The 11,711-nt window shown below is 49.0% G+C and overlaps 1 protein-coding gene across 2 annotated transcripts in view; it reads right to left on the bottom strand.

Annotated features, from left to right (window-relative positions):
- Positions 1-11,711, bottom strand: part of STK32A (serine/threonine kinase 32A) — a 27,502-nt gene that overhangs the window by 9,676 nt on the left and 6,115 nt on the right. For both annotated transcript variants that reach the window (XM_010145021.1, XM_010145023.1), the window contains exons 2-5: positions 11,493-11,548; positions 10,149-10,300; positions 7,475-7,648; positions 4,174-4,211 (exon numbers count right to left, since the gene is read on the bottom strand). In XM_010145021.1, coding sequence (XP_010143323.1) covers positions 4,174-4,211; positions 7,475-7,648; positions 10,149-10,300; positions 11,493-11,548 — 420 coding nt within the window. The remainder of the gene's footprint in view (positions 1-4,173; positions 4,212-7,474; positions 7,649-10,148; positions 10,301-11,492; positions 11,549-11,711) is intronic.

The raw sequence follows: 11,711 nt of genomic DNA, 5'->3' as shown, positions 1-11,711 counted from the left end.
GCAGGCTCGTCCACCTCGAACCGGTGCAGGCACGAGGCTGCTGCACTTTAGGGAAACCCAGCACGTCCAGCCTTGGGCTGGAAGCTTCCAGGGACACAGACCATCTCTTGGCTCCTGCCTCATGCCAAGCCCTCGTCCATTCACCTCCCAAGCACTGCTGCTGAGCACACAGACCGGGCAGACATGATGCTTATCCAGAAGGCCCTGGGATCACACCACAACCACGTCAGCACCTGCGGAGGATGAATAAATCCTCCGGCCCCTCCCCATGATGTTATCACCCAGTCTTCCAGCAATTCCCCACCAGGCTGCTCCAGGCAGGGAAAGGCAGGCACGGCTCAGCAGGACAGTGACCTGCTGACAGCCCCGCTCAGCCGGGACCTGTCTCGGCGCCTGGGGGCTGCCAGTCCCACCAAGACACAGACTTCCTTATCAAATCTATGAGCTCGTCAGGCTGGAGTTTGAAGGAAGAAAGGACAACTTGAGGTCCCTCTATGAGCCACGGGCACTGCTGGGAGTGTGTGAGCAAGGGCTCAGAGCTCACCTCGCACAGCACCTGGCTGATCTGTCAGCACACGTGTCCCTCCCTGCTGCCTACACAGCTCTACAGCATCAGCCGGGCCCTCTCTTCACTCTGCCCATTAAAGAACGGGCATCAAACCTCCGGGGAGCACTCGAGAGGAGAGAACGACACACAACCGTCTTGTCTGGATACGTCCCCTACGTCCTTGCATTGTTTTTTCTTTCATCTCTAGCTCTCATTCTGCTTTGTGGGGAGCTGCTTTCATAAAGATGAATCATAAAGACTTATGAAGAATTTGATATTCCAAGCACAAATGCACTTTTCTCTGGATGTATATTTTAAATTATTCACTTCAAATAAATCACAAGTTTTATAAACTAGCCCACTTGGGAAATTACCAAATCCAGCCAGTGAGGCTGAGGACAAAGGCTCCAGCTGGCACGACGAGCAGCGATGGCAGCGTTACAGAACGGGGTGGACTGGGGGACCAGGGATGGCAGCTACTGGTAACCCAGAGGGACACACTGGGTGCTGCTGCTGGGTTTAGGGCAAACACAGGGCTCACGGTTTCCTGATTGCTCAGTGTCTCTAACTGCAGCCGCTTTGGAACCAGCACAGCCAGAGCTGTACCCCACTGTCCTTCCCAAGGCGCGTCCTGCCTGCTGAAACCGGCACTTTCAGATCGAGCTTTTGGTTCTGCATTAAGGCAAAGAACTGCCTGATTATATTCAGCACCTCTGTTACTACATAATTCCCTCACTTTTCCAGAGCGTCTTTTGTGCAAAAGAGTGTAAGTCCCCTGCATTCAGCTATGATAATGCTTTTAAGAATACAAAACTAGAGACGTTAGGAGCTGTGGAGCATGGCAGCTCTTGGACAGACGGTGCCATAACTTTCTCATCTGAGATAAGAGAGCAAACGGGCCACGTGTGCAGTGCCTGCAGGGCAGGAACGCACCCATTTTATCACTGCCTTCGAGAACCTTCCAGCAGTGGTACAAGAAATAATGCTGAGTGCAGCCATTACAGGGATCTTGCAAAAAACCTCTCACTTTTACTAGAGATAAAACCAAACTTTTCTTCAATTTTATTGGACAAATGACCTGGCTAAAAACTCCTGAAGAATTAGTCACCGTTCCTGGAAATTGCCATCTGTCATTCCCAGGCGAACTGTTCTGTCACTGAGCCAAATCAATAGACTCATCATTAAAGCAGGAAATCACTTTGTGCTTGGAATGACTGCTGAAGGTGATCATCTGCTGAGGGTTCCTTCATTGTGGGACCGGATCCCAATCTCTCCTGCTCAACAACTGCTTTATTTATTGCACAGGAAGACATTAGCCCAATACTCCTCTTACTTCATGGCTCACTTTAATTTCTTAGCTGAAATTGATATGGTAATACAGAATGTCACCGACCAGAGCAACAGAAGCAAACAGGAGGGGTGTGTCAAGTTCATGACAATGCATCTCAACATGTGGCGTCATGAGAGGCATTTGTACTACCAAAACCTTGACCCAGCAAGGACCGGATGATGTGCACACAGGCTCCTGCAGCCTGGGCAGTGATTACCACCAGCCCAAGGGTGCTGAGGTTGGCAACAGACATGGGCGCCTTTCGGTACGTAAACCTGAAAGGGCAAAGGAGTCACAGCTGGAAGGATGATGGGCCAAAAGGCAGGGGTAGGGGCAAGAAGAGTCTAAAAAAATGAAGGATTGAAGTCTGATTGCTGAAGGTCTTTGAGACTGGTCCCCTGAGAGTATGAAGCACCCAATCACAAACTTTATAAAAAACGGATGTTAGCAAATAACATGTATTTTGTGATCACGGTCGTGAAAGCCTGGTGAAGGGAGGAGAGAGACAATGGGGAGCTGCAGCCCCATTCCATGGGGAAAAAGATACTGAAGAACAGGCTACGAGGGTAAATATAGATATGCTACAGTAACAGCTGCTCTGGAGACATGAAAAATTGAACTGCGTGTGCACAGAGCTTTCCGTATGCATGAGAGGACACACCTTTGCTGCCACGGATGAAGAAAAGAAATACTACAAGTCATAGCCAGAAGGACACTGAAGTCAAGGCTACATCCACAGAAAATAACTCTGAAACCTCTGCAACAGACAGTTAAAACATCACAGCGAGCAGAGAACAGGCTCAAAAATCAACCTGAATTGCAGTGTCATTACTGAAGTTTGCAGGGTACGTCCTGCTGGGCTGAATGCAACTGCGGAGACAAGCAGAGCATCTTCCCCTCTGCTTTTCCCCTCTTCAGGGAATGCTGACCTACATTTCCATGGCTGTTGTGCTCCCAGCAACCTCTCGGGTGGCTGTGTCACCCCAGTCCCGCAGGCAGAGAGGTTCGAGAGATGGTGATGGGTCACCAGGAGTGTGTGTTGGACTGAACAAATACAGCCCCACACCAGCACTTCCAGCTGGGAGGGGTGTCCTGGAGCCATGGCAGTGCCAGGACCAGCCTGGGCTGGCCGAGCGGGTCCACAGCCCACTGGTGGATACTGGTGGGCGAGAGGAGGGAGGATGGGTCCCTGCATTGGTCTGTGTGTGAGGCAACAGCAGGAGAAGTGCGAGTGAGGCAGGAGAGAGGCTGCGGCTCTTGGAGGCAGAGGCAGCTTTGCTGACAGCTCCTAAATAAATAATTAGCTCGCACTTTGAAATTAGAGGTCATACGCAAACCAGGTAGAGTCTGGGCTCAGGTGCTGCCAGGCAACCCTCATCACACACAAGAGCCACGGCAATTCCGTGGGAGCTTCAGCCTCTCTCTTAGAGCCTCTGAAGTGATAATGAATTCAGATACGCCTTGCCCCTGCACTGCCCTCCTCTCTTCGAGAGCCTCGCTGTCGTTGCTAATGACGATCTCTCACAACAAGCCGGGTACACAGAGTTTCAAAAAATATGAAATGACAAAGTGCTTTTCTAACGACTTAAAAGCTGATAAAAATCAGACAACTCTTCACTGTGAGAGCTTTGCCAGGACAAAAAAAAACCCCACAAACAAAACCAAAAAACAATCCCACATCCAGAGAGTAATTCAAGAATACAGCTGGAGTTTTGACTGAGAAAAAGACTGAAGAAAAAAATTATAGGAACATCTCTATTATACCCAGGCCAAATCCTCTTCAGTGCTCCCTCCCAATGTCAAATGCTCAAAGAAGAAAATTCCTGAATGAAGATTACCTTATTCAACCATAACTCATCCTCTTGTGAGCACACATTACAGCCTGCGATTACACGAGCATTTCCATTCAAACGTTTGAAGGAAGTTTTAAGCAAGAGCCAAGAAGGTCTTAAAATAAGGTCTGCTAGGCACCAGACCACAAGAAACGAGTCGTCCCTGCCAGTGCCTTCTGGGGACACCCTGAGGTCAGTCAGGGAGCTGTTGGTTAAATGCTGAGGCACCCAGAGACCCCGCAGCAGCACGGGGTGCCCAGTGCCCCGAAGGTACAGGACTCTGCCGCTCCAAAAGCGGAAGACAGCAGCCAAAGCCTGAAAGGATGGTCCCGTTCTGAAGGGAACTGAGGGTAGAAACCAGCACAAGACGAGGCAAGGAGCAAGCACCTAAACTTCAGCGTAGACATCCTGTTCCTGACTCTGCTTTTTCACGTGTGCACGACCACAAAGCACCTGGCACTTACCGTGTTCATCCAGCAGAATGTTGTCAGGCTTGATGTCTCTAAGAAAAAGGCAGAGAAGGGGAGACAGCTATTAGCCTGGAGAAGCGACCCAAAACACGGCTGCAGACCCACCTCCAGAGACACCATGCCCTGGAAGGCGTCTGCTGGGGCTCTTCAGCTCTGATGCTCCTGCAGGGTTTGATTTCAGCAGCAGAGAACGACTACTCCAACACCAAAAGCAGAAACAGCGGTACAGGGCGATGGCTGGAAGGCTGCTACGGTTTGGACTAGCAGCCCTCAGGTACTCCATGTTAGATCTCCTTATTGTCTTTTTCCTCCTTTTACTTCCTAATCTGTTTCACTATTGTATTAAGAGCTGTTAGCCATTTAATCAGTAAAAATCACATTATTTTAACATCCTTCTTCTAGATGCAAACATGCTTCCCCACAGGTTTTGTTCCTGAATCAAAAAAAAAAAACCCAAACAACAATACCTATAGCAATGCTGTAAGGAAACGCTGTCCATTGAAGGCAGCAAATGTACACCTGATACACCTACCATCTCCACCTGAGTGCCTTGACAAGACATTACCCACTTTAATGAGCTCATTACATCAGTGCCCGCTCGCCCGCTGCCAGCCTGAGCCAGGTGCCTGGCGGCTGAGCGGCCATGAAGTGACCGGCACACACACACACACGGGACAGGCACACGTGTAACCACTCCGCGCCATCCCGACGCTTCCCACCAGCCCTGGGCTCCGAAGGGAAGCAATGAGCAGGTTTAGCATTCGGTCTTTAAAAAGGCAGTCGCTAAGATAAAGTTTGAATTCACCTACCCGCCCGGAGTCCAGGAGGGCCAATACGACTAATTACCATGTAAAGGCTCACAGCTCCCTGGCATCTCCTTGCCCCAGTTGCTGCCAGCAGGTTCTAAATTCCAGTTACTTGCCCCGTGCCATCCCCAGCCCGCAGGCGGGCACAGGGACAGGCGTCTTTATCAAGAGAGGACGGGGCAACTTCAAGCAAGCGGCTGGTTTTCCCCGTAAGCGCAGCAAAGCTGTGCTGCGGGTTGGAGCCGAACGGCCCGGACGGTCAGAAGTGCTGCATTTGAGAGCGGAAAACGGTGACGCCACACTGCGTATTTTCGAGAAAACACTAACATAAGCAAAAAGTGTAAGAAATGCTTCAACAAAAAAATTAGAACAAAATGGATTCATTGAGTCCCTTGATACGAAAATATTTTCACGTTTTGAAAAGAACCATAAAGACAGGTTTGCATTTCTCATCCAGTTTTCAACCTTTTTCTATTTTTTTTTTTTAATTTATTTCCACTGGGGCTTTTGCCAATCTCGCTCAGTCTGGGATGCAGCCTATGGAATTGCAGCAGCACAGCACAGCAAGACCGTCCCCAGGAGGCCAACAGTGAATGAACAAGGGTAGTTCTGTTTATTGATCATTCGTGTGGTTTTTATGAAGTGGTTATACCATTTCCTAGACTGAAAAAACTAACAAATGCTTCCCTCTGCATAGCTTCGTCCGGACTAAAGAAGCAGTCGCTTGCCTGTCTCCTGCGGTCCCCTCTACAGATGTTGCGCAGTAACTGACCTGGCCGAGTCACTTCACCAATTGAACACCGTCCCACTGGGTTACGGTGTTAAACAACTAGCACTACAGCGTTAACTAATTAACTTGCAAATTTTGCAGACTGACACGTATGTTTTGTTCTACTCTATTCACCTTAAACACACGTTGCTGCCTGAAACACGCTTTGCAGCCTGGACTTGAGCTTCTCCCACCCGTTCTCACAACCCGCCTGGTGCTTTGCCCTTTGGCCGTCCTCACGCCGCAGCAGCAGCAGCGGGACACCAGCCCACCCCTCGGTGATGCCGACGGCCAAGCGAGAGCTGGGAGCTCAGCCCCGGGGCACCCTGCGCTCCCGCAGCTATCATCGGCACAAAGAGCGTTCCTCACACACACGCCTGGAGGTGAAGAACCTCCAGCCCCGTAGTCCCGCGCTGCTGGTTGCAGTGTGTCACTAACAGAGAAGGATTGTCCCCTGCACACCCCTGCGCCCCACCAGGCCAAGCCAACAGTGCCGGGATTTGCCCCTCGCTGCCCAGGGCGCTGCGCTCCACGATGTTTAATTCATGCTCATGCTCATCCATTATTTGGTGCTGGTGAGCAGGTGCTGGGCGGTGAGGCTGGTGCAGGGTCCCTGTCACTGCACGCTGGCTGCGTGCCCCAGACCGTGGCAGCCATGGCCTGTCCGCCGAGATCAGGCGCATCCGAGTAGAAATCTATGCAGGTATAAACAGAACCGACGGCGTGAAAGACGAGACTCCTGAGAAAGCAGGAGCTCTCCCCAAGGAGGCCTGGCTCCACGGGCAGCAGAACAAAACCTCTCTGGTGCTCCGGGGCTCTCTCAGCGGCGGAGGGCACGCTACCAGCATGGCAAGCGTCAGCCCTTCTGCCTTCTCAGCCCAGGAAGGGCAGTCTAATGCTAGAGACACCAACGAGTGTCCATCTCCAACAGCGTGCTCCTTCCCCTGACAACCGGGATCACTGCAGTTTCACATCCTGTACCATGCTTTACTTTTTACTCCTCACAAGAATGCCCCTCTGGAGTGATATCTGTAAATGACAGAATCTTCTCCCCACCTTTATCATCCCTCTGCTAGTCCCTCCCTGTTCATACGCAGCAGCTACTAAGACAAAACCCTGGGACCCCCGAGGTTTCATTGCCCAGTACAGCCCCACGCCTGCCCGTCTGCAGCCAAACCCTGCCTCTCCAGCCAGGGAAAGCTCGACCTCCTCTGTTATTTTACAGGTCTTCAAACGTGTGGGAAGAGCTCAACTAATTTTTCACTGGCCCCCCCCGGGGTTGCTTTGCCCAGTCCAGCCCCACGCCGGCCCGTCTGCAGCCAAACCCTGCCTCCCCAGCCAGGGAAAGCTCGACCTCCTCTGTTATTTTACAGGTCTTCAAACGTGTGGGAAGAGCTCAACTAATTTTTCACTGGCCATGAAAAATCTTAGTGGCCAAAAACACCCTCACCATTTCTAGAAATGGTTTAACCTCATACAGGAGAACTGTGTCTGGCCCCACGCCTTGTCTTTCAGTGCAGTACAGAGGGGACAGCAGAAGGAGACACCTTTGCTTGTGACAGAAGGGAAGTTCTGAATGCTGATGTCTACCATTCCTGGACTGGAAGAGATATTAATGAGCTACAGCTAATTAAACCTATTAGAGACAGCTTTCTGCAGGATCAGCAAACAAATCAAACATGCTATCCCAGAGGGAGAAACGAGGTGCTCCCCAGCTGACCTGTGGATGATGTGTCTGCTCTGGAGATAGTCGAGGGCCAGCACCAGCTCGCAGATGAAGAGTTTCACAGTGCCTTCTTGGAACCGCACGTTTTGTTGGAGATGGTAACGCAGGTCCCCTCCAAGCAGCAGGTCTACAACCATAAACATATCTTCTTCATCCTGGAACGAGTACCTGAAATAGCGTAAGTGTGGTTCAGGATGATAGATTGAAAAGAGACAGGTTATAAAGGGACATATGGTACCTCTGGGAATACTCATCATTTCTTGGAACTTTTGCACTTGGGAAATAACAATTTCATGCTCCATTTCCTGCTGCAACTAAACTCCTATTGTCATACTTGGGATGACATTAATTTAGCTTCATATAATAAAGTCAGAGCATCCTGTATGAACGACTATCATCAGGCCCTCCAGAAGAACAGGAACCAGCGTTTTTATGTCAAACGTGTTCCTATCAGCCTCTTCAGGAAACAAAGCCACATCCAAAGCTCCCAAACTCATTACTCTAACACCGCTTGCTGCTAATTGCCTCCACGGGAGTCTTGCAGGCAGGCACAGCTCTCGGCCGTGTTTATCATGGATACGAGCGGCAGTGACTGTCACCTACGCTGCCCCAGCCAACTCTCGCACACATGAGATCTCTTGGAAGGATCCTGGAAGACCCCTTCAGTTGCTTCGAAATCCGCCAGGCCAAGCGATCAGTAGCTCAATACAGCAGTGGAAATCCAGCTCGCAGCTCTGGATAAATGCTGTCTGTTCCCCTTGGGGCTCACACTCAGTTCTTCGAGATGTAAATTTTGTCTTCTCTGAGCGCCCAGTGGAACTGACCATAGGAGCACTGTAGAGAGGATCCCTAAACCAGTATACACAGCCCTGCCCGGACTCGTGGCCAGTAGGCTGCACCGGAGGCACTCATAACCGGGCTCTGGTTCTCTTGGCAGCAGCCTATTAATAAATAAAATTTGTTCACACAGGAGATGCAGCTGCTACCTGCTGTTCCTCTTTAACCGACTGCATCTGATGCGACCAGTTACCAAGCATCCCTCTGAGACAGGCTAATGATCAGTTATGAGCTTTTCCTCGGCATTTTTTTCTTACACCAGCTTATTGATGTGATGAGCAGCATCAAGAACCAGAACATTAGTCCACACGAAGCGTGTAGCTGGTGTCACTCAGAGTGCAGAGAGGCTGATGGCCATACCCGAGGACAGGGATGACATGGTGAGAACAGAAGTAGGGAAGCTCAGATTATTTGCTCTGTACAGGTCTATATATGTGCATATCATGTTTAGTTCTCAGCTGCTGAGTAAGTTTTGCCTGGAACTGCTTGTTCAAGCAAGGAAGCAAAGTGTGGGGACATATCCAAAGCTCTGGGAGGTCTAGATGCATGGTTCATGTCCATAGCCTAGTTAGGACAACACTGAATGGCAATACCATCAAAACCACGAGAGCTCACCTAACCCTTCAAGTTGCAGATTTCAAAAAACAACACAAAGATTTGTGATCTTCACTGTGTCTTACCCCATTTTTTGTGGTTAGCATTGGTAAGTTCTACCTCATTCTAAAAAGAGTTCCAATGTACAATAAATTTAATTAATTATCCACCATCCCAGAGGGGTCCTATAACTACAGGATATTGGCAACTGCATCACGTGGTGTATGAGACCACACTAGTTGAAGTGTTACCGGTGTCCTAACAAAATTAACCTGGCAGGCTCTAAGAGTAACAGAGTCATATTTTAAATTCCTTTCTACTGCCCCACTGCAGGAAAAAATGCTGAATCAAACAAAGTGGGAAGAATTAGTGCCTCTTTTATCACTCAGCTGGTCAACCCCATTACTAATGGTTGAAAAAAGACAATAAACAGAGCACGCAGGTAGCATTTATCAGGTATTTTTAAAGGGAAGAGATTCTTTTACGTATGCATTTCCCCAAAAGATGAGTTTCTGCCCTAAAATTTGAAAGGTATTATTTTTCTGTCAGGAAATTGAATTATAAACTGCTTTTATCTTTGCTGATTAGCATCAATTCAGACAAATATCGATAAGGCAGATGGATAAGTACAAAATAAATCACCAAATCAGAATCAGGAGGTGATAAGAAGAAAGCAGTGCCAGGGAAACCCCGTGGGCAGAGCCCGGCTTGGCTATCCACCCTGCGCCGTCACTGCGCGGTCCTGGGAGCTGCTGTTCGTTGCAACGAGCACTGTTAAATGAAACCAGGTTATGGTAACGCGCAATAGCTGCCTAGGAAGAAACCACAAGGGAACACATGAATAAACCCTCTTATGCTCGTCTGAGGGGATAAGGGAGGTAATTTTTGTTTAATTAAACCAAGATTCCCCTGAAACAAGAGCTCCAGCCAGCGGAATAGAAGAGGAGCTCCACCTAAAACGAAGAACCCCGGGATGGGTCCAGGACGTGTGCGGGCATGTTCCCCAAAGCAATCCTGGGCAATCGCTGCTGCTCACCCTCCAGACAGAGGCTGGGGCAGCCCCCGCTGCCTGCAACACGGATGCCTGGCTCGGCGGGCAGCACCCATCGTGCTGCAGTGGCAACGCTCCAGCTGCTCCCCAAACCAGCTTGCAGCAGCAAATGGGCAAATCTGTTCTCAAAGACGTCTCTACCTGACAAGGCTGACTCAGCCAGTAAGCAAAGGAGCAGTATCTTACCATAAATTAACTAAGAAGGGGTGTTCCAGGCCCTGCATGATCTGCAGCTCCTTGAAAACGTTTCTCACTTCGTTACGCTCCACGCACTGCTGTTTATTCATGTACTTCATGGCGTACATCTTCTTGGTGTCATTCTTCTGCACCACGCAAACCTAAGCGATCAAATCGAGGGATAAATCAGAGATGATCCACCACAGGCGGGTGAAGCCCAGCCACACAAGCGTTCTCCAGTGGCATTGGCACCGTCCACACTGCCAAGCCACAGCTCCCTGCGCTGATGCTGCAGCTCTGGACATGGCCAGTAAATCTCTCACCCAGCTTTCAGCTGAAGAATAAATTTTGCTGGGGGGAAGGTGAGGGGATGGAATTTATCACCCCAGAGACAGAAGATAGGGAATCAATCACACACGAGTCTACATCGTATTTAACAGCACGAACTCATCTTGGCAGTGTCCATCCCTCCGTCATCAGTGACTGCTGGGGAGCCTTCCCCCCCCACAGAACTACAGGTTAGAAACTGGGGAGCAGCGCCTGATCTCCCCTTCTCAATAAGCTTCATTCCGCTCACAATGAACCTTGGGCTTTGTTTGAGGGATATTTGGGGTTGTTTTTTAACCTTTCATGTATTTCATCAAATACAGAAAGAAATGTTCCTTCAGAGAAAGACTGAGTTTGTAAGAGTACTAAACAGAACAGACTTGTTTTTCAGGTTTGTTTTCACAACAATTTATGAGTTTGGGATGAATTCACAAAGTTTCAGTCAACCTTTTTTGTTTCGCCACCAAATAAATCTCTTTCTGTAGAGATTTTTGTTGCACTCTGCACCTAAGGCACATCCCATTCCTAAAGATATGAATGTGCCTTTACCTGAAGGGGCAAATGACCTCCTAGAATTCTGTCGGTGCATACGAGCCGGGAATTCCATAACAGCAGACCAATAAAATGTATGACCAAACACTGTGTTTCACAGAGAAATAGCCTCTTTAAAAAATTGCCAGGCCTTTCATGTTGATTTTAGTTGTTTAATAAAGATGCATTATGGTGTTCAGCGTTGCTCTGCTGGGAAGTCTTAGAAAATGCTTATCCAGAAACGTAATGAAATTCAGCTCATTTGATTTACCAGCTTCTCATTTTAGTCTCCTGTAATACAATTTGTGGCTATGGAATGGATGAGGAACCGGGCTGCAATTCCTTCCTGATTACCAGGAGTTGAAGCTCGGGTCAAAGCTCATCAACAATGCAGGGGTTTATTTCTTTACTCTCATGTGAGCCTCTAACCCGCCCGTTTCTCAATCAGGTACATTTCCACCTGCCCAAAGGGTGATTAGTTCACAGAGTACTTACTTTTCCAAAACTTCCCTTCCCAATAGCTCGTAAAATCTCGAAATGGTCAAAGGTAACTGCAAGAAATAGCAAACATTCAAATATTAAATGGTTGAGCAAACCTTTGATGATATTACATTATTTCTACTTTTTCTCTGTAGGGTAAGAGCTGAGAAAGACGAGGGATACCCTAGCAACTTCCCCGTGCTTTGGCAGATTGGGGTGCTGTTTAACAGGCCT

The sequence above is a fragment of the Buceros rhinoceros genome, unplaced genomic scaffold, assembly GCF_000710305.1.
Source record: "Buceros rhinoceros silvestris isolate BGI_N320 unplaced genomic scaffold, ASM71030v1 scaffold16301, whole genome shotgun sequence".
Classification (NCBI taxonomy): Eukaryota; Metazoa; Chordata; class Aves; order Bucerotiformes; family Bucerotidae; genus Buceros; species Buceros rhinoceros.
This window is presented reverse-complemented; position numbering and strand designations above follow the sequence as displayed.